Below are 26498 nucleotides of genomic sequence, written 5' to 3'. Positions count from 1 at the left end.
CCGAGTCGTCCCATCCTCCCTTGGACGAAATCAAAGCATAGGAATCTCGTGTTTCGTTTTTATCGTCGTTATAGTTGGTCATAAAGATAGGCTATGGCTCAAGTAGAGCCGAGTGAGAGACTTTATGTACTAGAAATTATGCATGGCGTTATTTGCTTGAGCAAAATGCAGAGATGACAAAAAGATAGGGGCAATTAGTAGATGGATTATTATACAATGAAGTGTAATTAGAAAGTGCCGGTTGTTGCCTAAAGGAGGTCGAATAGATTCGTCGAGCGAATTAGCATAGCGGTTGTGCAATTACCGGTGTAATTAGACTAGGTTTAATACTCCTAATTAGTGTCCAAACATCCGATGTGACAGGTGCTAAAATTTAGCACCTGCTATCCAAACACCCCCTACATCTGCATCAGACTACTACTTTAATGTGTATCGGCTGGACATGCTTGACGATAAGAAGGCCACATGGAGAAAGGTGGAGACCATCGGAAATGTAGTGCTCTTCTTTGATTACCATGGCCATGGGAGAACCCAACAACGCAGCAGGGCTGATGCGAGACTGCATCTATTTCACGCACAAGAAGCGGATGTGGGTGCGATTATGTAATTACCGCTCTCTATGCCGTTATAACATTAAATGTGGAAGGGTTGACAAGACTATATCATTGGCTAGCTGTGACGACCCTGGTCAAATCTTTCGAATTAATCTTAATCCGAGTCCCTAATCCCACTGACTCAGCTCCCTCGAGCTTAAGCGCTCAACCTCCGGTTCCCAGCTCCGACCCCTGAAGACCCCAACCCAATCCGCCGGTTCCTTCTAAGTCTCAACAACAGTGTCCCTTTCAATCTTGGGCAGAGGAGAAACCAAGACTGACGGGTGGACCCGCAATCTTTTCCCTCGGATCTCCTGAGGCAGACGCACTCGAGCGGCCTGCACCACTTCAAAGCTCCCCCGCCGCGTGGCTCAACTTCCCCGACGCTCACCGCTTCGCCCCGTCGCCGGCCGCGACCGGATAAATTCCCGAGCCCTCTTCCCCAATCGCAGCGGAAGCTCCTCTGCGACCCTTTCTGTAGCGCCTCATCTCGCTCGCGCCCCCGCCGGCCGCGCCTTGGTGCTCCGTCGCTGCTGTGGCAGAGCTTTGCCGCCTGCTGCATGCCTCGCGGCTCGTGCCCATCATCATATCACCGGACCCCCGACTGCAAGGCCCGATGCCTTCCGGCTTTTCCGCCGCCTCTCCACCGTCGCGCCGCTCCAGACTCGCTACGCGACGATTCCTCCATCGCCAACCCGACTCCGGCCGTGACAACTCCTTTTCCGCCTTGTCAGAACTGTGCCCCGGCAAACCGCTGTTTCGCGCTCACCCGCGCAGCCGCAGCCCGCCTATCTTTTGACCGGTTGCAACCTCGCTTGTAGTGTCATTCTCCCTATCCCACCAATCAGATCTGCCGCTCGACGACGCCCGCCTCCGTCAAACCTCAACCACCGGCAAAACCGCGCCTGCGCTGCCCTGTCTCCAGTGCCCAATGGTCGAAGGCGTCATCTCCGAAGTCCTGTTCCGCCACCCATCGCCGCTCAATCGCCGCCATGGTAGCGCACTCCATCCTTTTCTTCCCGGTCTTCGTGCTGCTCCAACCCTCTCTCTCTCCCGCGCAGTTATAAAGGGGAATGCTCGAGTCCTACCGGAGAGTCCCTTCGCCGTCGTTGCCTTGCCGCCTTTTCCTATGTTTCGTGCTTCAGCGCTGCCACCTAAGTTCTTGAGGAACTCCCATCCCTGCTCAACACCCACACCTCCCAATCCACCCAGCCGCCTGCTCCTCCGCGCAGTGCTAGAGCTTCCTTGCTGCTCACAAGAAGCTCCGCCGCCGCCGGAGTACTGCCGGACATCGCCGCTGCCCAAGCCTTAGTGCTTCAGTCCTTCCGCCCAAGTCTGCTCCTTCCCGATCCCAAAGCTTCACCTATAAACCGAAGGTAAAGCTACTGACCCCTATTTCCGTCTCGCCCAACCCTATCTATTCGCCCGACCCCTTTTCCGTCTCGCCCGACCCTATCTGTTCGCCCGACCCCTTTTTCCGTCTCGCCCGACCCTGTCTGTTTCGCCGACCCTTTTTCCACCTCGCCCGAAGACTCGGCTGTATCCTTTTCCTTGACCCGAGGGTATATGTGTAAAAATTGGGGACTTCTCTACATTAAGTTTGAGGACCCCCAGCACAGCTATTCCTCTAGTCTAAGGGTCAGATCATAAGTTTCTTCCCATCCGACCCTTTTATCTTGCTCTCCACCAACTCAAGTAAACTTTCCCACCTTTTCTGTAAGCCTTGCTGCAAAATGTCCGAGCTTAACTGCAAGTGTTGTTGAAATAACCGTCTAAACACTAACTCCTGCATTGCATTCGTGTAGAGTTGCACCTCGCTGACAGCGTCTACGAGCTACACCCGGTGCCAAAAGACGGAGCTGTAGCTGAGCTGCCAGTTCTAGAAGCCGACGTCGCCCCAGCTGAAGACCAGTTCTCCTCCCCTCCGCTTGAAGGCAAGCCCCGGAGCATGAACCCATTTTCTCTAAACTTACACATGCCTTCCTTCGTTTGTTTGTGCATTTACGTATAGGAGTTGTTTGCAACCATAGATGCATGACGTAGTTCCTTTGATCTGAACACTAGTTTGTTGGACCGAGTAGTGGCTATGCTTACATAGGAACGGTAAAAGTCGAGTGATTTCCTGTCACTCGCGAGTTATAGGAGTTGGTTGTTTCTCCTTCTGTTACAACTATAAGGACGATGGACGGCGCAGGGTTTTGGGTTAACTCATTTGGTGGTTGGCTAATCGCCTCGTCTGTCTATGGAATCTGTTAAGGCCCGACAATGGTGGTGTTCGTGATCAAGTGTTTGAAAGTACTAACCTCATACTCAGTATGGGATGGGGAAGCCTAGTACCTGATTGAACCTAGACGTGGGCGGTCGCCCCATTGTCCTTGGAACGGAGTTCCCATGCGGCCGCACGTTGTGGCAAGTGTGGTCACAGAACGGCAGAGGCCGCATCTGTGGAACCTTGCACCAAAGGAAATGGGCCCGACACGGGTTAGGGAATTGATGGGGAAGGACGACACAGGAAGCGACCCTCGGTGGTGCGCGGATGTCGTGAGGTTAGGTTCACCATGCATGGTTAAAGAACTCGAATCGATTCGTCTGCCTCTCACAGTTTGAGACTGGTTGATCGCTATGCTACACTGAGTAATAAAGGAATCTGGTGATGACATGGTCTTGATGATGTTTTATATACCTAAGGTTGGATCTATGTTGCTTAGAGTAAGTTGCCAACTTAGACTGGTTAATGAACTTAGAATCTGAGCTAAAACTTTGAAATTAAGGATCTACATAGTGCTTTTGGCAAACAAACCCCTCAGCCAAAGAGCCTTGCATGTCTAGAAGTGGTGGAGTAGTTTTTCCCACCGGTCGGTTAAGTCTTATTGAGCTTAACAGCTCAACCTTATTTGTGGCTTCTCTTTTCAGGTGAAGTCGCAGCTTCCGAGCTTGTTGTTGGCTCTTGGCCGCCCCAACTCCCTCCGGGTTGGACGGTCAAGTGGGATCCCTCCTCGGACGGCGGGGAAGGGGATCACTGATGTCCTGGCTGGCCTCACCAAGGACGTCCGACCCCGACGAGTAGCTTCCGCTCATTTTTATCTTCTGTTATTTTCTTCAGAACTGGTTAAACTCTAATTTTTTTCAACCAAGTGTGTAGCAACTTGTAAATCTACTGTTGAACCTGTTGTTTTCTCTGGAAACCACTCACCTTCGTGTGAGTTTTGCTGACTCGGTCCTGTTAAGTGGTTAAATCGGACGAAATCCGACAGCACTTCGAGTTAACTTGATTAAGGCATGAGTGTCGCGTGTCAGACGACTTAACCGTGCTTTGATCAAGCTAATCCGAGGTGGTTCCGCCACACTAACAAGCTTGGAGATACCTGGGTTATCCCTAGTTTGTGCGATGCTGATGAATAGGCTTGGTGAAGCAATTCAAATTTGATACGCACAAGTTGTGCTAGAAAGATCATGCGGCCTTCGTCGATCAGCTTGAAAACAATGGCATGCCTAAGTTCTTCGCTATGAGTTGTGTTATCAATACCTTTTATTATATCAATTTGTAAGTTTTGCAAGATTTAATAAAGTGGATTTTGCCATGATATATTTTGTGCAAGTAGGACCAAGGACACAATCGATCCAATTTGTCGCAACTTTTCATCTTGGTAGCTTTTTGTGTTAGGCTAATATGGGAACATTAAAGTATTTCACATGTCTCATCGTGGCATGTTAGTCCCATCAACATTTTGAGTGAAATATAATCAAATAATCATACTTGGTTGATATCAGAAGTGTATATTTTTTTTTCCAAAGAATCAAGTTTTGTGGCAAATTTAGTTAGTGCAAATTAATCTATCAAGTTTAACATATCCAGATTGTGATTCAACATAATATCACTATTTATGCTTAAGTTGATATCGATTGTGAATGCATATCAACCTAACAAGTTATCAGTATTATTAAATCCAAACACTCAGTTAGACCAATATTGATCTTGAGTTTAAGTGTAAAGTACAATCATGTTGCGTATTTCAAAAACAAATATCTTAGCACCTGGATAGGTTCATGCACATAACATATCCATCTATTGAGTTGTAGATGTCATGTGTGATGCCAGAATTGCATGAGGATCATTCATGATCATGTTGATATGTAAAGTACAAATGTTCTAGAGTATTCCAAAATAATTCCCTGGAGTCAAGCTCGGTTTGTGCACATATAGATCAAATGTGTTGTAGGTATTTGCAGGAATATATCGCATAAATTTTACATGATATGAAAAGTAGAACACTTTGCATGTTAAGAAATAGGTCTTCGAGTACCGAACTTAGTTTGCGGAATGTGTTGTGCCAAAGTCACATGAGGATTATTCATATGCTCATGATGTTGTGGAAAGTATGGATGATTTGGCATGTTTCGATACAGTTCCGCTAGCACCAAATTGAGTTTGTGCACTTTTTGAACTGAATGAGTTGAGTGTACCTCAGGAGTTTTCGGTACCGGCTAGAAATGGGCTATGCCAAAGTCACACGAGGATCATTCATGTTCACGCTGATGTGGAAAATACAGATGGTTTGGCATGTTTTGATTCAATTCCATTAGCAACAAATTGAGTTTGCACATTTATGATTAGGATGAGTTGTTATTACTAACCTAGCAATGATGGCATATGCAATAGTTTCCACTATGAGCTCTTGGTGGGTACTTGAGGTGTGGTGCCCTTGGGCACCGTATCCACAATTGCACAACGATAAGTTGCAAGTTTCACAACGCCAAGATGCCAACAATTGATCCACATTCTTAACATATCTTTCTATGTTATCCCAACTACTAGGTGGGCCATTCATAGGCATGAGTTTCATTCCGAAAGTGCAACATCGAGAAAGGTTCAGGTGCTCACGCGGGTTAGGGTGCTACCATGCTCCCAACCCGCAGATGTGCCTCTAAATATGCATAAAAAATTCATCTAAAAATATGAATGGACACTTATTGTCATCTTCTACCATGCAAATTTTGAGAATGAACAAAAAATTTGTGCAAGATGAAAAAAAAACGAATAGGTGCATAACGGGTGCGGATTCAATTAGGCTGTCCGCACTCGTCGTACTTTATTTCCATACTCTAAAAGGAATATTCTATACTAGTCATCGAGATTCTCTTCTTTATACCAATTTCTTCTGCACCCATATAACTCTATATCTCATACTCTATACCAACTACCATATATTTTATTCAACCATCTCCAACTATATCTCTTCTCTCTCTCTCTCTCTCACGCCGCCTCCTCCCTCCCGACGCTGCCCCCTCCCCTCCCTCTCCCGCCATCGCCGCCGCCGCCTCCCAATCCTCCCGCCGCCGCCTCCTCCCCGACCCTCCCCCTGCCTCCCTACATCGCCGCCCCCCTCCCCTCCCTCTCCTGCCATCGCCGCCGACGCCTCCTAATCCTCCCGACGCCACCTCCTCCCTCCCTCCCTCTCCCTGACTACCTCATCTCCCTCCGGCGACGGCAGCGACGACGAGATCCGGTCCTGGTGCAGTTCCCCCTCTCCCTCTCCCTCTCTCTCTCTCTCTCCCCCTCTGCGGGAGGCGGTTCCGAGAGGAGGCGTGAGAGCACGGTGGTTGGGGCTGGCGGCGGCGGGAGGAAGGTAGCGTACGCCCTAGGAACCCGCTGGAAATAGCGGAAGGATGCCAATCCGCTTGCTCCCAGTACCGCTCCCGTGGTGCAGCATATTTTACACTACCGCGGTACTGGAGGAACAAGTAGTGTTACCGATGCGGGCAGCCTTTGATCCGTAACTGTGACCATCTTGACAAGGAAGAAGTGAAGAACGATTGCAACCAACTGCGGCCTTCTCGCTCTCGCAATCTCGCGCGTGACTGAGATTATTCCAAAAAAAATGGCACGGTCCAAATAACTAGCCCATGTGATTGGGCTTCTGTGCTGAGCCGAAGAAAATATCCGGCCCAGTGCCAGCCCCCTCCTCCCCTCCTCGTCGCGAACTGCTTGCTGCTTCAAGTGTGCGTAAACAGATTGAGCTGTTCTTGTTTTTTCTTTTCAGTTTGTGTTTTAGCGTTAGGGCCCAAATGAGGAGTGAGATGATGCCTGAAATTGAGCCAAACCATGCCGTATCTCCTCTTCCAGAAAAGGTAGAAAAATCACTCTCACCTGAAAAAGTGAGTAGCGTATGTGCCCATCCGATTGGAAAGCGATAAGATTTTAAGAGCCACCACAACGTGCTACTGTTCACATGATCCCGAAAAAGCAGAGACGCATCCACATCAGGAAGAATGGAAGATAGCAACGGGTATGTAGGGCCAGGCGAACCCCACCCGGAAAGAAAAATGAAGTCAGGACAAGCGATTCCTGTGTTGAATATGTTAGGCCGGCCGGCCTAGGCGATGCTGAGAGCCTGAGACGGTCGAGAGAAGCGGCGCCTCGACTCCACAAAAGCCGTTTCAACTGACTGAACGTCCAGAGCCCTTATCTCATCTGGTGTGGCGACAGTGACATCTTGGAGTGTTGCGCTACAATGCATGGCTCGGTGAGGCGATAAGCAGAGTGATGGGCAACCACCATGGAAGATAAGAACATATCTTTCAGCTAATGTGGTATGGCCATTGATCACGGGGGATTCCTAGAGGAGAGATTGAAAAGTTTCGTTGCGTTTTCTTCTGGCAGTGATGTTTCTGTATGCTTGCTTGTCAAGTGAGAAAAGGAAGGCATAAGGCATTTGCAGTAGCTTGGTGTATTTTGTAAACGTCCCATGCTATAACAGTCGTAGATGCGAGTTAGCTGAACCGAACCTAATGCCAGAGTAGAATTCTCTGAACTTTCAGCCTTGGGGACGAAACAGAAGGCCAAGTCCAGATGAGATTGTTTTCTGGACTGTCCTATGTTTGCTTGCTTAGAACAGACAACAGACGCAAACGCAGTACGAGTACTATACTTGACACAATTGCGTGGGCACATATAATAACAAGACTAAAATTAAAGGTGTACATCAACAAGTGGTGATACGGCTCGTCCCAATTGCTTGGCCAGTTTGGCTTCCCAATTAAAAAGACGCAAACTTAAAAGAGTATACTTTGACGGCTAATGATAACTCGAACTCGACCCAGTTCCTCGGCCTGCCGAAGGGCCAATTCACAAGACATGAGCTCTTCAAGTGCAAGTAACAACCATGGGACACTGACACTTCAACAACAGATAAGCTTCCATGATCCGAAAACCTTGTCCTTTCACCGAATCCATCGTGCACGGCAGGAGGAACATCTAGGACGCATACATTCGTAGTACATTGCTACCGGGGGTAACTCAAGTCTGTCGTTGCAAAAGCATACAGATTTTCCCCATGCTATACAACCCACTCACGAACAACACCTGAACCGTAATCTGCCCTGGAACAATGCGACGATGGACGCAAAATCCACGCCCAAATCAACGAACAGCTGAGACGGGCAGGGCAGTCGTTCCTTCCTCCCCTGTTCCACTTCTCTGTACACAGAGCAGAGGCCCGACCAACGTACCTGAAACTAATGCGCCGAGGATGAATTTGCTCGGCGCATAGCAAATGCGTGCCATGGTGGAGATCAGACGCTGGACGAGTGGAAGATTTGCAGCAGCGACGTGTACGTGCCGAACACGGCAAGCGCGAGGCCGAGCACGACCAGGAGGACATCGGAGAGCACCCCGGGCCAGGCCATCTCGGCGCCGAACACCTTGAGGTGGAAGGAGGCCGGCAGCACGAACCCGAGGAGGACGCATACGCTGCTCCCGACGAGCGCCAGGAAGTCGGTGAAGTTGGGCACGTACATGGCGGAGAGCCCGACGACGGCGACGAGCAGCCACCGGAGCCACCAGCAGTAGCGCTTGCCGTGGAGCAGACGCTCGGCGACCTCGTACACGGGGTTCATCATCACCGGCATCGTGAAGAAGAGGTTGATGCACAGCCCCAGCTGCACGGCGGCCGACAGCCACCCGGCGCCGAGGTTGGTGGTGATGATGTCCCGCGTGGCGTCGCCGAACGCGACGTACCCCATCACGCCGAACAGCCCGTACATGACGCCGATGAACGCCATGGACAGCCCCAGCGTGACGCCGAACTTCTTCTTGTTCGCCGCCTCCGCCTCCAGCGGCAGCACCATGCCGATGCCCTCGAACGCGTACACGGAGACGCCGAGCCCGTAGAGGAGCGCGCCCGGGCCGCCGAAGGCGACCACGGGTGGGGGCTTGGCGAGCCACGCAGCGACGTCCTGGCCGAGGACCACCCCCATGGCGCCGAGGTCGACGACGTCGGCGAAGATGCTGAGCGGCGCGAGCAGCGTGAGCGTCTTGATGGAATTGAGCCCGAGCTGGAACGGCAGCATCGCCCAGATGAAGAGCGCCTTGGGGGAGAGGAGGGCGGAGGACGACGGCGCGAATATCGGGTAGAGGTGCGCCAGCGTGTTGGAGATGAAGATGAGGTACCCGACGCAGAAGCTCACTTGGCTGAGCACCAGCATCACGTCCACGGCGAACCGCCCGTGCGCGCCGAACACGGCGTCCCCGAGGTCCCCGAACGAGGCGATCTTAGGGTGCTCGTCGGCGAGGCGGCGGCGGCACGCGACGAGCAGCATCATGCAGTAGAAGGTGAGCCCGGCGACGGCGGAGAGCAGCAGCGACCCCGCCGCCCACCCCGTGTGCGAGAAGGTGTACGGCAGCCCCAGCACGCCGGCGCCGACCACCGCGATGAAGACGTTGGCGAACGTCTTGGGCTGCGACGACAGCCCGATCTCGGCGCTCGCGACGCCGTGGTGCGGCAGGAGCGGCGCGGGGTCCAGCCGCGACGACGACGAGCTCGCCCCGTTATTCCCCATTCCAAATCCCATGGCGACGGACCGCCCCCGAATCTTATTTAGCTTGAGCCGATAAAAAAAGAAACAAAACCAAAAACAAAAGCGAACCCGCAGACAACACAGGCACGCCGATCCGATGAATTGAGAGCGCCCCCTCCTCCTCCTCTTCTCCGGCCGCCGGCGTGCTACAGAGATCCGGCGATCCCGCGACGGGGGAAATCGAGGAGGAGAGAATGGCTAGCGGGCTGCCCCGGGGCGGCGAGGAGGAAACGGAGGACGACGGCCGTGTGCTGCTGCTGCGTCTGGGGGGACCTCGTCGCACGCGCGTGGCCGGCCTATTTTGTAGAGGGCAGCGGGCGCCGAGCCATTCCGGGGGTGGGGGGGCGGAAAATATCATGGACCTGGTCCATGGGCGCGCTGGACTTTCTGCGCCGTTGGGCCCACATGGAGACGTGTGTCGGTGTATGGCTGGTGCGCAGAGGCCGTGCGGCGGCAGCGTTCCCTACGGGCCCGGCGGCGACGTGTCTTCGTGTGAAACCGTACAGGCTGCCGCACGGCTGGCATTTTCTTTGATTTTTCAGTTGGTTTTCCACCCTGTTTTCCTGGGAATTTTGTGGCGTTTCCCGGGCCTAGCTGGGAGCTGCGTCCTCACGGAGAGAAGGCGAGTAGCCGAGTAGTCACACTCACAAGTCACACTGTGTGCATGCGCTTTTTTACCTTTTGAGATCTTTTTCGCCCAAACTGGATAGTTCCCAAACACAAACACAGATGCAAATGTTGCCCCAAACAAAGTCGATGCAAATGTTTACTTAAAATTGAAAACGCCTTTTCATATCCTTTGCCATGTTTCGCTGCGCGCATCATTAGTTGCGTGCTGGTGTGCGTGCGTAGTTGTTTAATCTACGTTCTCATTTTGGTTCCCCTGATGGATATCGTACGAAAAGCATATGATAATTGTCGTGTCTGTGTTTTTGTAATCGGCGTCTCCACCTGCGGATCACGCAACGTGAATGTGCTTGTCGTACCACCAAGTAGTTCGATCGAAGTTGAATATTCAAAAACCAAAAAATGATTGAGGTGGAGAAGTTGGTTTGCACCACTTGAACGCACATAGCAGAACCAGCATATTGAAAATACTAGTGTTTGAAAAGGTTCGAAAAGGATTGCCAGCTGCGCATTCGAGTCATGAATCCATGATACTAGGATACGTCGTCTGACGTGATCCGGTAACGATTGGGCTCATTTGCTGCAAGTTTTGTTCTTTTTTCCCTCTCTCTTTGACGGCCATTTGCGGCAATATTAGAAACTCTGAACCATGGCACCACTTTACTGAAAGCTCCAGACCATGGAGAAATATCTCGCACACCTTCGCGCAAAAGGATGAAAAGAGATCGCCCCACAACACACATGTACGGCTGATATTTCCCGCACATGGGATCTGCTTATCCATGCTCGTTTTCTAATCATGTACAAATCCCATCCAGTCTCCCACACCACACACGCAGTCCAAAGCGCTAATCATTGTCAGCTTCCCCGTCTTGTTTAATTTCCTCGCAAATTATCATCGCGCGTGTTCGGTTAATGCAGCGCGTCTGGCTACTGCCGATGGCCATTTGATCTGCGGTGTCGTCTTGCGCTTCGTAGCGAATGGGTTTGGTGCTGTTTGGATACGAGGTGCTAAACTTTAACAGTGTCACATCGGATGTTCGGATGCTAATTAGGAGGATTAAACATGAGCTAATTATAAAACTAATTGCAGAACCCTGTGCTAATTCGCGAGACGAATCTATTAAGCCTAATTAATCCATCATTAGCAAATGGTTACTGTAGCACCACATTGTCAAATCATGGACTAATTAGGCTTAATAGATTCGTCTCGCGAATTATACTCCATCTGTGCAATTAGTTTTGTAATTAGCTTATGTTTAGTACTCCTAATTAGCATCCAAACATCCGATGTGACAGGTGTTAAACTTTAACAGGTGTTTCCCAAACACCCCCCACTCCACTTGTGATTTGTGAGTCTGAAGCGGAACTCAGGGCTGGAACTGGAAGCCTGGAAAGTCACCAGGAAGCAACTAGGGAGCAAAAATACACATGCATGTCGGCTCTCTTCCTCGAGGTTGGGCTACGGTTGCTGACTGGTGCTAGCTGGTTTATCTGATACTGGTCTCATAGGCCGATCGCCGGCCATACTGCTGTCGACATCGGTCGACGGCATGACCAAACGGAAGGTGCAATAGGTCATGGAAAAAGTTTGCCTGCATGAGCACGACAGCGACGCGTTTGAGAATTGAGAGCAACGTTGATGTCTTGATGTACATGCGGTCGGTCGCCAGTAGTCATCCCCTAAGATATGGCATTTCGCGACAACAGGTACGGTAGTTGCAGTAGCCAAGTTCGCCTTCTTGACTTTCAGGTGTGGTTACCAGCTTAGCATCATTAGAATTTGCAGGGCACTGATGATGCCCGTGAGGCTGTGGCCCTGAGCAACTGTTGTTGTTTGGAATTTGGTCGATCGAGCCAAATATTGGTGATATGCTATCACTCGATCAATCGGCGAAGGTACCAGATTTCCGAAGGGTCGTTGAAGGATGCTAAATGTACCAGATTTCCGAGGTCAACAAGATCTATAGCAGCCAACTTCAATCCAAAACGAAAACTGAGGATAAACAGAGAGTAAATAGCATTCTCAAAAAAAATAAAAGAGCTCCCGGCGAGGATCGAACTCGCGACCTTTCGCTTACGAAGCGAACGCAATACCACTATGCTACGGAAGCAGGATGCTGTGTGCTAACTATAAAGATTTAACGAATTCTTTCTAGGTTCTCTTCGTTGGTTACCTCTCTTTGTTACGAAAAGAAAATATATGCACGAGCATCAGCATATAACGCCCCAGCGTCAGTACATTATCGTCGGCTCATGCCTCACCGGCATTTGAAACTCGGCCGTCGGCCCTCCTACAGTCCTACTTGCTTTCTCGTCCAGCCCAGCCCAGTACCCCATGCGATCTGTTCGGCTTTGGTTGGGCCAGTTTTGAGTGATTTTCGAGAATTTGTTATCTTCAATATTAAGTTCATCGGAACAGGTTATATAGAAAACATGTTAGCCATGCAAATAACTGAAGAAACAACCAACGGAGCACTCAATTAAGTCATCAAACAGTTCAACATTGTCATTATTTAGGAACAAAATGAAGATTTATATGCAGCGTCAATTAGCACACCAGACCGAAAGAACAGAAGAACAATTAATGATGTCTTTCCATGATGACCTTAACCGCTTGCTTGACTCTGACGCGCTTTGACCTTAACCGCTTACTTATCTGTGGGGCATGCTTTGACCTCAACCGCTAGCTTAAAATGTGGCATGCTTCACAAGACACTTGGTAACAGGCACTGGCGGAAAGCCATGAACTTCAGAATGATCTGTTGTCCCGGCCAGTGATGAGGTTTGGTATTTTCGCTTTTCAAGCACAGACAGCCCCAGCCCACAGCATCAGGTAAGCCAATTCACAAATACAGCAATATAACAACGCTACACATTTACTGGATGCATATGCAAATTCACAAATACAACAACATAACAACGTTGCACATTTGCTGGATGCATATGCAAACCGTGAGGTGGTGACGGCCACAGAACATGTTAGCAAGTACCCATACTGTAGCAACAAGTGTAGCCTGCATTCCATTATCACAATTACACAGATAGTAACCAGCCGATGCATCCATGCAACGCAAATCCACTTCCAGCAGTTCATGAAGGGTAACAAGCAAACTGAATTATTATCTCAGTAAGGGCAACAAAATTTCCACCACACATATCTACTAAATTGCTACAGCAATGCCAAAAAATTGGACTAACTCAAAGAGTAACCGATTCACAGATAAAAGTCACCAAGAGTAGCCCAGTCTCAAACAGACACATAAATGAAATGGGCCACAAACACAGACTCGCCATATAAGACAGAACAGATCACCTCGATTTATGCAGGGCACACGCTGCACACCAAAGGAACGTATAAAACCAAAACATCTCAATTTATGCAGGGCACGCGCCTCACACCAAAGGAACATATAAAACCAAAACATTAAGCTAATAGCTGACTAGTCATTAGATTAGTGAATGAAACAGGTACAGCAAGTTGAGACACAAGTGGTTAGCAAAAGAAAAGCAACGGAGCAGCTAGCAGCATCCGGCTTTTTCTTTGCTAATGCACTAAACTAACAACCTCATGAAACACAAGTCTAATAGATCCCCATCATACAAACCTGTTCCAGAGAACTTAATATTAAAGATAGCAAACCAGTAAGCTAATCGGGGACCTAACACACCATTTGCTACCTCATGACCATGGAGACTCTATTTACTCATCTTCCTCATTTTCCTGCAGAGAGGAAATCAAACAGAATAAATATCCATTAGAACCACTGAATAGGCAAATATCATGGCACTGAAGACACATATCATCCATAAAATAGCTAAATTTTCTGTACCTCGTCGCTGCCACCATCCTCATCATCAACTTCAGACTTTGACTTGTCAGAGCCCTCATCATCCTGAGTCTTAGCCTTCTTTGAGCTTGTGCTCTCCTAAGAAAATCAAAACTCAAATTATGGAATAACAAACAAAAAAAAAGAATTGAGTATGCACCATCATTCCAAGAATACCTTCTTATCAAAGTTGGCCTTGTTCTTCTCATAGTCCTGCTTCTTCTGCCCAGCCTGGTCCACGTATGGTTGCTTCTCCTAATGATTTTTATTCCAAAAACAAAGAACATACACATTAGCCACTAACAAAAGAGTTGTGCTTTCATGATACGGTGCTGTATACTTTGACAACTAGATATGGGTGTTTAATTCCACTCTTAAGGTCTAACTCGACTTCTACTTTTTTTATTTGATTTTCTTTTTTTTTCAAGAGGTAATAACTAGGCCACTTCAACTATTTATACTTGGCCCTAAAAAAACTATTTATACTTCAACATTGTGCATAAGCGTCACTGTCATGCTAAAAAAAACTATATATGCACATTATTAGATCTAAAATCTAAAACAAAAGGTCGATGGTATTCAAGAGATCTACTCACTTCCTCTGACATAGCACGCCACTTTTCCCCTGCTGCCTTGCTCACCTAATCCACCAACACGAAGAGTCGAAGAAATAAGACATCTGCAAATACCCAGAAAAAAAAACGGGGGGAGAACAGAGTGCAAGTGACTCACGGCCGCGACGCTCTTGTTATCAGGGTGCTGCGCCTGGTACTCCTGCCTGAATTCAGACCTGCCGAGCAAACGCACACCGAAACATGCTCAGTACAGGAGGAATCCACAAAACACCATAGAAACAAATAACAGATCTGGAGATCTGAGTAAGTAACGACTCGGCCGGGAGCGAGAACTTACATGAAGACGAAGAAGGCGGACGGCGGGCGCTTGGGCTTGCCGCTCGCGGCGGCCTTCTTCCGCTTGCCGGCGCCGCCGCCGGCCTTGAGCCTGCAACCACCACCACACAAAAGCGTTACCGAGAGCACCGCTCAGCCATCAAAAGGAAACAGGGAAGCCTCGTTCCGGCACAAGAACAGCGCCAGGCGCGGAGATCCTACCTGCCGTCGCCCTTCTTCGAGGTGTCGGCCTTGCCCTTCATGGTGGGTGGAGCTAGGGTTTTGCGGGGGGACAGGACGGAGGGGGGGCTTTCGAATCAGGGAGCGGAGGCGGAGGGTGGTGGCCTGGTGGTTGGTTTTGGTTGCCTTTTTGGGGGAGCGCGTTGATGCGGTGCGTGGCCGCGTGGGTGTGCGTGAACGGGAAAAGCAGGGACAGCGACCGGGTGGGTGCGGCATCTGCGACGCGTGGTTGGTTTGGTGGATCGTGTGAGTCTTGACCGGAACGTCGAAGAAGCGGGCCGTGTGATGGGTTCGCGGCTCCCCTAAGGGACTGTTTGGATACGAGGTGCTAAACTTTAACAGTGTCATATCGGATGTTCGGATGCTAATTAGGAGAACTAAACATGAGCTAATTATAAAATTAATTGCAGAACCTTGTGCTAATTCGCGAGACGAATCTATTAAGGGGGTGTTTGGATACGAGGTGCTAAACTTTAACAGTGTCACATCGGATGTTCGGATGCTAATTAGGAGAACTAAACATGAGCTAATTATAAAACTAATTGCAGAACCCTGTGCTAATTCGCGTGACGAATCTATTAAGCCTAATTAATCCATCATTAGCAAATGGTTACTGTAGCACCACATTGTCAAATCATGGACTAATTAGGCTTAATAGATTCGTCTCACGAATTACACTCCATCTGTGCAATTAGTTTTGTAATTAGTCTATGTTTAATACTCCTAATTAGCATCCAAACATTCGATGTGACGGGTGTTAAACTTTAACACCATGGAGCCAAACAGGCCCTAAGCCTAATTAATCCATCATTAGCAAATGGTTACTGTAGCACCATATTGTCAAATCATGGACTAATTAGGCTTAATAGATTCGTCTCGCGAATTATACTCTATCTATGCAATTAGTTTTGTAATTAGCTTATGTTTAGTACTCCTAATTAGTATCCAAACATTCGATGTGACAGGTGTTAAACTTTAATAGGGTGTTCCCAAACACCCCTAAATAAAATTAGGCCTGTAATGGGCCGCCAGTTGGTGTTGCTTACCGATGTCGAAATTACTCCCTCCGAAAACAGAATGCATGGTACTTTCATGTTTCAGTTAGTACTTTTAGGCTCATTTGGCCGGGCTCCCAAGTGCTCCGGCTTCGGTACTGTTTTAATACTGTAGCACGCAGGAGTCGGAGGAGTCACAATTTATGGCTCCACCAGCTCCTCTTCATCTTGTGAGGGGGAGAGAGAAAAGGAGCTCTAATGAACAGTAGCGCTACAGTACCGAGGGAGTCAGAGCTGGAGCCAGGCGGAGCGCTATCAAAGGATGTCTAAATGTCCATGTGCATAGATAGAATTGATCTCTTCCTAGGACGTATGGAGCATATAAAATACTTCTAAGGTATATATAAATGCCTCTTGAAATATGCAAATATACAATATATACAAAGTTGTGTGGAACAGTTCAATCACATGGTAGTCGAGGAACTTCTTGATTTGAAACAGGGCAGGGTGCTAGAACCTTAGAACCTATTTGGACATAGCTCGTTCCAAGACATTTTTCAGCTCTAGTTTGCACCAACGCATGTCTAAATTCTAATTGCAACCTGACCTTATGGAACAGGAAAAGCACTATTAGTCAAGAGAGAAAGAAGGTTTATCTACAGAGAGGTGACTTGAACACCTGATGAAACAATCAACAGTAACTGAAGGAAATAACCGAAATACATCTTGTTGGAATAATAATTTGATGGTATTAGTCTACGATACGAAATTGTAACTTTCTTTCTTTTTAAGAAAACACATGGATTTATTTTTGCAAACAGAAAAAGGCTACCATTCATGAATAAATTTAGGTTCAGAGCCAAGCCAGCTACACCTAAAGGACTAAACCGGTGTCACTACATGAAGAAGTCTAACTGACCATTCCATAAAAAAATAAAACAAAATACTTGGGACCAAAAGCTGTTAGCAGTGATCATCAAATAAGTCGGTTCAGCTTGAGTTTGGTTTAAACGTGGACAAGGTACGTGCACCATCATCATCTTTGAATAGAGTATCCTTTTTTACAGCGAGTTCAACATCTAATTATGAAACCCTTGCAAGAGAAAGGATGAATAGAAAGCTACGAGAAAACTTTTTTTTAGGGGGAGCTACGAGAAAACTTTTGAGCAGAGAACCAACTACAATATCTATGTGGATGAAGAAGAGCCGTGGAAACACCATGCTTGGATCCGTACTTCGCGCATATATAGACTCTACTTGTCGTGTACTCTGACTCATGAGTTCTCTTCTTTTAATACGATGCGGAATTCTCCTGCATATTCGAGGAAAACAAATTATGAAAACAAGGAAAACAAGGACTTGTCATTTTCTATACATGTTCTCTTTTTTTTTCCTGTATGCCATACGCCTGGTGTGAAATTTGCATAGAAAGTTATCACCAATTCTTCATAACTTTGTTATTCAACATTCTTCTTCTACATTGGAATGTACTGGCCGTGGTCAAGAACACAGGAGGACATGCTATATGCGTAGGGTATGAATGCTATATTCCGGGATGAAACTTTCCAAGAACACGATCGCGAGTTTAGTTCCATGAATAGTTCCATACCATTGGCCAGCTGCAGCGGCCATCCTAATGTGAATGACGCAAGAGAAAAGGCAGATTGGAGAGACGAGAGAGAGTGACTACTTCCCCGTAATTTGCTGCCATTCTGAAGATTACATACGCTCGTCCTGTCCATGGACCGGGATACTTGCCATGTGCTCTAGCCAGCCAGTTGCACGGGTGCCGAATAACACCCGCTCCATGACTCATGAGCGCATGATCCTTCCACTTCCCTAACGCGAAGGCCTCCTGCCTCCACCCTGTCGCTCCTCTCCGGTCTCCACGGCTACGGGCTACGGCCAGGCCATTTTTCTCTGTTTTGTTATTCGTATGAACAGAGAAGCCAAGCACTAGCTGGACCGGAGCCTGGATGAGCACACGGCGGCCGAGACGACGCATATATACTAAGCCACCTGCTGGCCGGCTGCAGCAGGAAGACGAGAGGAACGATCGCCAGATCCGAGATTCGGAGGTGGTGCTGCTGCTTGCCCTCCGGCGGCCATGGGTAATTGTTGCTTCGGCTCCGACGTGCCCGAGGTGGGGGCCGTCAAGGCAATGGCCCATGCCCACCACGCGCACCCGCAAGGTACCGTTCGTATCATCAACGCATCGTCTCCTCTTTCATGGCCGACGCGCGTTTCGTTCGTGCTCATCATGTTTATCCTTGCAGTGGCAATGGCGAAGCGCGTCATGGCCGCGTCCAACGCTGCCCACGCCGCGGTGAGCCCAGGGATGCCCGGTAGGTCGCCGCCCAGCGCGCCATCCACCAGTAGAGGAGGCGCCGGCACCGGCATCAAGCGCCCGGCAGGCGGAGGCGCAACGACGAGCGGGGGCGGCGGCGAGGCGAGCCTGAACGGGAGGATCCTGGAGGTGCCCAACCTCCGGGTGTTCACGTTCGCGGAGCTCAGGGCGGTCACCCGGAACTTCAAGGCGGACACCGTGCTCGGCGAGGGCGGGTTCGGGCGGGTGTACAAGGGCTGGGTCGACGAGCGGACCATGAGCCCCGCGCGGAACGGCGCCGGCAGCATGCCCGTCGCCGTCAAGAAGCTCAACCCGGAGAGCTTGCAGGGCGTGCAGGAATGGCAGGTGAAAACGCTTTATGGTCAAGCCATTGTCTTCCGACTTTTCTGAACTTTTCGCAACACTGCATACATCTTCTGGTTAAATGAGCAGAAAATGACGGACACGAACTGCAGAAGAAGTGGTTAGGTGCTTAATTAGACTTTAGCCATCATCAAACTCTCGTATCCGCGAAGAAGTGGTTAGGGGTCATGTCATTATAGTCCTTGTTTCCAGACGCTTACACCACACGTTCACATGTCCATAATTTCTTTTCAACTGGGCATAATTCTCAACTGCTATCCGTGTTCTTCATTTTTTTATTCCCCCCAAATTGGTGGCAAATGCTACGCCGCTCGACACCTCCACACGACAAGAAATCCGTGTTGACATTGGTGGTTGAGGTTGAGACTGAGATCCGCAAGGAAATGTCGGATTGGTAGCAGGCATGATGCGTGCTTAGTGATGGGCACGTTTGGTTTTGTTTATTTTCTGCTCATGCGACTGGTGATCCGTGTGCAGACCGAGGTGAATTTCCTGGGGAGGCTTTCGCATCCCAACCTGGTGCGGCTGCTGGGTTACTGCTGGGAGGAGAAGGAGCTCCTGCTGGTGTACGAGTACATGGCCAAGGGCAGCCTGGAGAACCACCTCTTCAGAAGCGAGCCACGAAGTAAGTTGACTTGGATCAATCACGCTGGTATCTGAATAATGTAGTAGTTCAGATTATATATGGCGATCACGATAGAACAAAACGAGATCATCATTGATTGTGCTCTTTCACATGGACGGTCGGTCGGTCGCACTGTCTGCACACGCTAGCTAGTTGGATTGTTCGTTCAGAGGTCAGAGTATGTCGGTGCAGCAGAGATATGATAACGCTTTCAATTTCCCGTGCGACCAGAGGGCGGAGCCGCCGTGCAGCCGCTGCCGTGGAGCGTCCGGCTGCGCATCGCCATCGGCGCCGCCCGCGGGCTGGCCTTCCTGCACTCGTCGGAGAAGCACGTCATCTACAGGGACTTCAAGGCTTCCAACATCCTTCTCGACACGGTACGCGCGCACGACACGATCCCGCTGCATTTTTCCCAGCGCTCCGATCAAACCACATGACGCCGAACTCCCCTGTCACCCAGCACTTCAACGCCAAGCTCTCCGACTTCGGCCTCGCCAAGGACGGCCCCGCCGGCGGGAGCAGCCACGTGACGACCCGCGTCATGGGCACCTACGGCTACGCCGCTCCGGAGTACATGGCCACGGGCCACCTCTACGTGAAGAGCGACGTGTACGGCTTCGGCGTGGTGCTGCTGGAGATCCTCACCGGCATGCGCGCCCTGGATACGGACCGGCCGGCGGCGCAGCACAACCTGGTGGACTGGGCCAAGCCGTTCTTGGCGGACCGCAAGAAGCTGGCGCGGCTTGTCGACCCGCGCCTCGAGGGCCAGTACTCGTCGCGGGGGGCGCAGCGGGCGGCGCAGCTCACGCTGCGGTGCCTCGCCGCCGACCACAAGAACCGACCCTCCATGCGGGAGGTGGTCGCCGTGCTCGAGGAGATCGAGTCCATGTCCAGGGCCGCGGCGACGAGGATGGATGGCTCGGCGTCACCGCGCCCCGCGGCGGCGGGGCGGAACGGGCACGCGGCTCAGCGACACGGGTCGGGGTCGAGCTCGGACTGGGCTGGCCCGGCTGGTGGCCGCCGCACCCACCCGTCGCCTAGAGCTGTTGGGTAGCGCGTGCACGAATGAAAATTCTGCCACGTCTGGCTTGCTGAACGTGGGAGGTTTCACCACGTGCCACGCAGAATACTGTTTCTGGACCTTCAAAGAGGCATGTCTTGCTCCTGGTCCTGGAGTCCTGGTCTCATATTGGTGATGTACAGTGTTCCATTGCAAACTAATGATGATCGATAATACTACCATTTTTTTTTAAACCAAGCGCATCCTTTGACCGATGTTTAATTCATGGTCGTAGGAGTGCCAAACTTGTTTAGGTGGCGAGGACTAAACATGAGCTAATTATAAAACTAATTGCAGAATTCTTAGGCTAATTCGTGAGACGAATCTATTAAGACTAATTAATCCAACATTAGCAAATGGTGACTGTAGCACCACATTGTCAAATCATGGACTAATTAGACTTAATAGATTCATCTTGCGAATTAGACTCCATCTGTGTAATTAGTTTTGTAATTAATTTATGTTTAATACTTCAAATTAGTATCAAACATCCGATGTGACAGGTGCTAAACTTTAGCACAAGGAAATCACTCATGCCCCGAAAAATGACAATTTAGACCTGGAGGATGTTGTTTTTTTCTGTTTGTTTCTTTTTTTCTTACGGCAGTTCATCAAAAGTGTGGTCGTGGTGTGGCCTGCAATGGCGGCTCAACGTGGTGAACATAAATAAACTTAAGTCTCGTTTGAGTCCACCCAAGTAATTGTTCAGGTGGTAGTTAATAATTAGCTGAGCACCAACTAACCATTATGTCACTAGCTTGCCCAATCCTGCTAAAATCAACTAACAAACACCTAATAGGTGGTTAAATGACAAACCTACTCATATGACCTTGTTCCATTTCATATTTTCATATTTGCCCGCCGCTGAAATTATACAAAGGATATTATGGAAATACCCTCAATCACCTGTTCCCTCAAATTGTCGGTGCGAAATCTGGCCGAGAAGTAAATATTTGTAGTTTTGTCGTGCATTAAATCGGATATGACCTAGCACACAATGACGCAGGATGTATACTGGTTCGGGCAACGTGCCCTACGTCCAGTCGGGGTAGTCGGTCGACTTTATCCTAAGCCCAGGTGCTCAAAGTTTGCAGTGGGGTGCAAATAAGAGGAGCATGAGAGGGGGGTTCCTGAGTCCTGGCCTTGTTCTCGTCTCAGTGGAAGAGAGTGGCTGGAGCTCAGGCGTGCGCTAAGTGTGCAAGAGTGCGTGTGAGAACGTTCATCTCAGAATCTCCGTGTGAGAGTGTCCGAGCATGTAGAAATGGAGGGTCCGTCCACCTTTATAGTACAAGGGAACAACCTTACAAGTCGGAGGGGATAAGAGAGAGATGTGCAGGCGTTGCCTAATCTTGTCGAAACCCACGTCATCTTGTGCGATATGGCCTCCGTCCTCGGTTCCTGTTCTCCTCATCAGGCCACTCCATCGTAGCGAGTAGGTTTACGACTGCACTGTGCAAGGCGTGTGCAGGGCGTGGCGCGGTACGGTTCTGCGTACGGCCGGCTGACCCGGACGCTTCCTCGTTATCCATCCCACCTGCTCCCTAGGCTCACACCGAGCGGGCATCCCCAGTCGGTTGTCCCAGTTGGCCCCGACCGAGTCGGTCGGGGGGAGCGGCATAGGCGGTACGGTGCATCCCCAATCGGGGGTCTTGGTCGGGAGAACTCAGTCGGGAGAACCCAGCCAGGGTCAGGCTGCGGCCCCAACCCCGACCGGCTCCTTCTAGTGGGGGTGCCGACTAGGCTTCCTGGTCGAGAAGACTGCTCGTGGTCGGATCGAGGCCTCGGCCTGGCCGTGTGTAGCTGGCCTGGCCCAGGTATACGTTGTGAATGTGCCCTTCGTTGGGCCAAGTGTCGCGGGAAGGTAGTTCCGTTGGGGACCCCGGGTATACGGACCCATCAAGAGCCCCTGAGCCCCTTTGGGGCTTTGTTGGAGTCGCGAAGGGGCTTTCGGTCGGAATGTTCCGTTAGGGGGAACACACGGGGGTGTTGTTTATTTTTGTCTTGTTTGCGAAGTGGGCAGGCCGCATTGTGGATCCAACCTCGTATTCCAGACAATAAGGATGAGCTCCCGCGTGGGGATCGTACCATGTCCTCATGGCCCGGTACTTTCACCTCGATTTCCGGCATCTTTTACCGCGCGGTAGTCGAATCGTCGCCTCAAAGCCAGGCACCTTTAGTGCGCGGTTGCTGAATTGTCGCTTCGATGCCAGGCTCTTTTATCGCGCGTCCATGAACACGCATCATAACCGTTCCTGGATGGTTGACGGCCGCTCGGTTATAAATAGGAGGTCTTCCGCATCTAGAGTCCCCATGGCTCGGGTCGTAGATCCAGTAGGTTTGAGATTGCTACTCTGCGCCATGTGCAGCTTTGGCCGCTTCTCATGATGCCAGAAGATCTCTCGTAATAGGTGTTCCACCTCCTTATCGCAGCCTCCTCGGCATGCCCGGGTGCCACGATGCGAGAAGAACTCTCGTAACGTGGATCCGCCATGCAATGAGGGGCTGGATGAGAGGACGAGGGCACCGTCTCAGGAGGAAGGGGGAGCATGGCCTCCTTGCCCTCCATGCCACGCTCGTACCCTGGGTCGCCGATCGCCGGAGGTCATCATCCTGGTCTGCCACGTGCGCGGCGGATTCTACGGTGGAGGGCCAGTTTACCCGTGTGTCCGAGACGCGGCGCTCATAATCCCTCCATGCCTTTTCTTCTTCGTCCTGGTCACCACAGAGGGAGGAGAGAACTTTGCAGCTGAGCTGCCTTGGTTCTTTTACCTTCCTCTCCTCCTAACGCCCCTTGCCCGGAGGAAGGAGATTGATGAAGAATCGGCGAGGATGGGTCGACGAGCGAGATTTCGACCGCAGCTTTGTTGCATTATTGCTCGCGCTCTTTTTGTTTCTTTCGGTTCCGAGTCGTAGGGTAGTCCCTGGGTTATACTCGCACGCTTTGCGTGATATTGTAAAGCCTTTGGGCTCCTGTGTTCGCACGCTTTGCATGATATTGTGAAGCCTTTGGACTCATGTGTTCGCAAGCTTTGCGTGATATTGTAAAGCCTTTGCCTTATAGTTTCAGCTTAATGAAAGCTTATATTCGACATGTGAGTCTTGGGCCCATCGCGCCATTGAGGCGGGTTGTCGTCGGAACTTTTGGTATTTTTCCCTTTGTTCGCCGCGTTGCGTAGGGTAGCCGAGTGGTTCAGGTGTTCAAGCCCCCGAGTAGGTGCAAGCACCCAGCTCTCGAGGGGACAACTGGTAGAGGCTGCAGGGGCGCATCAGATAGATACTGACACCCAGCTCCCAAGGAGATAGCTGGCGTGGGTCGCAGAGGCGCGCCAAGTTGTAGAGGGTGCCTGGCTCCCGAGGAGGGGACTTGTTTGTAGTCCGTTTACTGTTGGGTTCGCGCGAGCGGACCTGATGGGTCTAGCCCCCGAGACTGCGGCCGACTAAGGAGTTGGTTGGAGGATGAGCACTTTGGTACCCTTTTGACCAAAAGCGCGTCGAGTGGACAGTAGCGCCCTTCTCCCGAGGAGGGGATCTGTTATCAGTCCGGGTTCCGTCGGGTGCGCGCGAGCGCACTTGGTAGGTGTAGCCCCCAAGCCTGCAGCCGACTGGAGAGTCGGTCGGAGGCTGAGAACTTAGGTGCTCTTTTCTAGGGCCTCGGACTTTGGTGTCTCCATCGGTCAGGATGAGGTGGTCCTTCTTGCGAGTCGGGGTGCTTGCCTGTGTTTGTTCCGACCACGACATGTGTCGTTGGTCACATTTTCGAGTTGAGATATGGCAGCCCGAGCCCCCGAGTCCCGTTGGGCTCGGTCGGCGTCAGTCGAGTTTCATGCATCACCCCGTCTGCGGTCTCCGCGATTGGAGGGGCTGAGCTAACGTCGCTTGCCTCGATGGCTCGAGTGACGTGCTCGGTGAGCTGGCTAATGGGCATGTCCGGGTGGAATTCGGGTCTGTCGTTCGTAACGGGGTCGGCATAGCCCCCATGTGGCATTCCACTGCTCCTTAACCTGCCTCCCGGCAGATGCCCAAGCCATTTCGAAGATTGAATCAAGTGGCCCGCTGGCCTCCCCTCGATGGAGATTCCGTGGGCACGGCTCGAGGTCTGGATCGAACGAGAAGGTTGAGATGATCCCGGCCGCTTCTAAACAGGTGAAAGAATCAAGGCCCCTAACTTGTGTTTTGGTAATCAATGATGACCTTGGTGGACTAACAATTTCATTGAGAAAGGTATATGATAGGGTTTTCTATTTTTACCGGTCAAAAGGTGCTCAGCGGATGTAAATTGACCGGATTAATAGGCTAGATAGCCGTACTATCAAGAGGGGTCAATTTCATTTGCTTGACGGTTCAATAGTGCCACTTTGCTCAAACAATTGCATTGCATGCATATGGACTAACATAGTTTGAGAAAGTAAAAAAGATGAGAAGAAAAAGATATTGTAGAAGAGTGTTGACTGCATAAAGGCGAACGGTCTGCGCCTTAGAGGCGGACGGTCAGCCTAACTTAGACAGAGGCATGTTTGTGGGCTTAGGGGCTTTTGCTTAAAGGCAGACCGTCCGTAGGTGTTTGAGCGGACCGTCCGTAGTTTAGAAGTTCCAACTGACTACGCTGAAAAGTATATCGCGGACCGTCTGCAACCTCTGTAACGGTACAGTCTGACACGTATTAAATGATGAAGTAGTCGTTGGACTTGAACAGCGGACGGTCCGGCCCTTGTGAAGCAGACGGTCCGTCAATCTCCTGTTTTCACGAGTTTTGAACCCAATGACTAGCTTTTGGAAGAAGGGCTATTCATACTTCACCCCCGGGCATAGGTGAGCCCTCTTGGCACTTTTAAAAGCTTTGTTGACATTCTTGAGCCTTCTTCCACCTCTCACTCATTCACTTTGCTTAGAGATTGCATTCTTGTGAGATTGAGAGCATCCTAATGCATTGCATCAAGAGTTTGAGCTTTGTGGCACTAGGAAGTCTTCAAGCAAGCGTCATTGGCTTGTTACTCTTGGAAGTTGCCACCTCCTAGATGGCTGTTGTTGGGGGGAAATATTAACGACCTCCTAATGCCCATTAAAACATCAATCGTGAAGGCCCAGGCCCACCTGAGGTAATGAAGATTGCCGTCGGCCCAACGTGGGAGGGGAGAGCCCCGCTCCGCCTCGCCCGACCCAGTGCCCCGGGGTCGGACGAGCCCGACCCCTTGATGGCCAGACTCCGCCTCGCCCGACCCCTCGACAGATAGGCTCCGCCTCGCCCGACCCACGGACCCAGGGTCGGGAGCACCCGACCCCTCGCTGCAAGACTCTGCCTCGCCCGACCCAGGACGTAGGAGGTCGGACTCATCCGGGCCCACAAGACAAGTATCCGCCTCGGGCGTAGATTGAAAGGGAGCACGGATCTCGTGGGACCTCCTATCGAGCTCGCTATAAATGCGCCGCGGCTCTGGCGCGCAGAAAGGCGCCCGCGCCCCTGACTCGACACATCACAAGTACCCATGCACGACCGCACAGCACGGGCTATAGTGGTCGCAGCTCTCCTCGATTCGTTGCAGGGCACTCACGACATGCGTCGCACGGCACAGGAGGAAGCCCCGCCCGTTCTCGCGCCCCGCGCATCCAGCGACAGGGACGTGACGTCCGCGTCCCACGGTCCATCAGCAAGATAACAGGACCGGCCGCCTTCCCCGACGGGCACAGATGCCATGGCCGGACACCATCATCATGCCTGGCGGCAATGGCCACCGGGGAGATCGTAGATAGGATTCGAAGGCAGCCGCCCTCTTCCGACAGACGCGCTGACAGGAGCTGAAGGCGGGAGAGGAGGCCGGTGACCCAGGGACTTGGTCCCTCCTCTTGTGTTGTTTTTTACTTTACCTAGCTTATCTCTTTTACTTCTCCTCACAACCGGTCTCACTTGTAACCCCGGTGGCCTCCTTGCACTATAAAAGGAGAACCGGGGGGCCCTAAGATGGGGGACTCTCTCAAGCCACTAGAACACACACACACACACACACACACACACACACACACACTCTCCTTTAGAGCATCAATGCATACCCAAGAGACTTGGGACCAGCTCCCTCC

The 26498-nt window shown here is 50.7% G+C and overlaps 3 protein-coding genes and 1 non-coding gene across 4 annotated transcripts; 1 reads left to right on the top strand and 3 right to left on the bottom strand.

Annotated features, from left to right (window-relative positions):
• Nucleotides 1-7522: 7522 nt before the first annotated feature.
• LOC101778437 (amino acid transporter AVT3B) lies at nt 7523-9733 on the bottom strand. The gene has a single exon (XM_004953356.4). It carries the CDS (start codon nt 9441-9443, stop codon nt 8166-8168), a length of 1278 nt encoding a protein of 425 aa, XP_004953413.1. The 5' UTR covers nt 9444-9733; the 3' UTR covers nt 7523-8165.
• Nucleotides 9734-12118: 2385 nt separating this feature from the next.
• Nucleotides 12119-12190, bottom strand: TRNAT-CGU. Its single transcript has one exon. It is a non-coding gene; the product is annotated as a tRNA-Thr (tRNA).
• Nucleotides 12191-13488: 1298 nt separating this feature from the next.
• LOC101778041 (HMG1/2-like protein) lies at nt 13489-15186 on the bottom strand. Its single transcript, XM_004953355.4, has 7 exons — nt 15019-15186; nt 14819-14908; nt 14639-14696; nt 14503-14547; nt 14084-14161; nt 13910-14005; nt 13489-13800 (listed from the first exon to the last, which is right to left on the bottom strand). The coding sequence occupies exons 1-7, from the start codon at nt 15057-15059 to the stop codon at nt 13780-13782; spliced, it is 429 nt and encodes a 142-aa protein (XP_004953412.1). The 5' UTR covers nt 15060-15186; the 3' UTR covers nt 13489-13779.
• Nucleotides 15187-17672: 2486 nt separating this feature from the next.
• On the top strand, nt 17673-20601 carry LOC101759654 (probable serine/threonine-protein kinase PIX13). The gene is made up of 5 exons (XM_004955085.2): nt 17673-18223; nt 18308-18723; nt 19219-19366; nt 19598-19743; nt 19827-20601. Exons 1-5 carry the CDS (start codon nt 18139-18141, stop codon nt 20418-20420), a joined length of 1389 nt encoding a protein of 462 aa, XP_004955142.1. The 5' UTR covers nt 17673-18138; the 3' UTR covers nt 20421-20601.
• The last annotated feature ends 5897 nt before the right edge of the window (nt 20602-26498 follow it).

This window comes from Setaria italica, chromosome I (genome assembly GCF_000263155.2).
Source record: "Setaria italica strain Yugu1 chromosome I, Setaria_italica_v2.0, whole genome shotgun sequence".
NCBI classification, from domain to species: Eukaryota; Viridiplantae; Streptophyta; class Magnoliopsida; order Poales; family Poaceae; genus Setaria; species Setaria italica.
This window is presented reverse-complemented; position numbering and strand designations above follow the sequence as displayed.

What these genes read in the sequence shown, in the direction of transcription:
- LOC101778437 (XM_004953356.4), bottom strand. Translation starts at nt 9,443, where the DNA reads ATGGGATTTGGAATGGGGAATAACGGGGCGAGCTCGTCGTCGTCGCGG.
- LOC101778041 (XM_004953355.4), bottom strand. Translation starts at nt 15,059, where the DNA reads ATGAAGGGCAAGGCCGACACCTCGAAGAAGGGCGACGGCAG. An exon ending in ATAACAAGAGCGTCGCGGCC is followed by an intron (nt 14,548 to 14,638) that starts GTGAGTCACTTG and finishes TTGGTGGATTAG; the next exon opens with GTGAGCAAGGCAGCAGGGGA. An exon ending in AGGATGGTGGCAGCGACGAG is followed by an intron (nt 13,801 to 13,909) that starts GTACAGAAAATT and finishes TCCTCTCTGCAG; the next exon opens with GAAAATGAGGAAGATGAGTA.
- LOC101759654 (XM_004955085.2), top strand. Translation starts at nt 18,139, where the DNA reads ATGGGTAATTGTTGCTTCGGCTCCGACGTGCCCGAGGTGGGGGCCGTC. An exon ending in CCACCACGCGCACCCGCAAG is followed by an intron (nt 18,224 to 18,307) that starts GTACCGTTCGTA and finishes TTATCCTTGCAG; the next exon opens with TGGCAATGGCGAAGCGCGTC. An exon ending in AGGGCGTGCAGGAATGGCAG is followed by an intron (nt 18,724 to 19,218) that starts GTGAAAACGCTT and finishes ATCCGTGTGCAG; the next exon opens with ACCGAGGTGAATTTCCTGGG.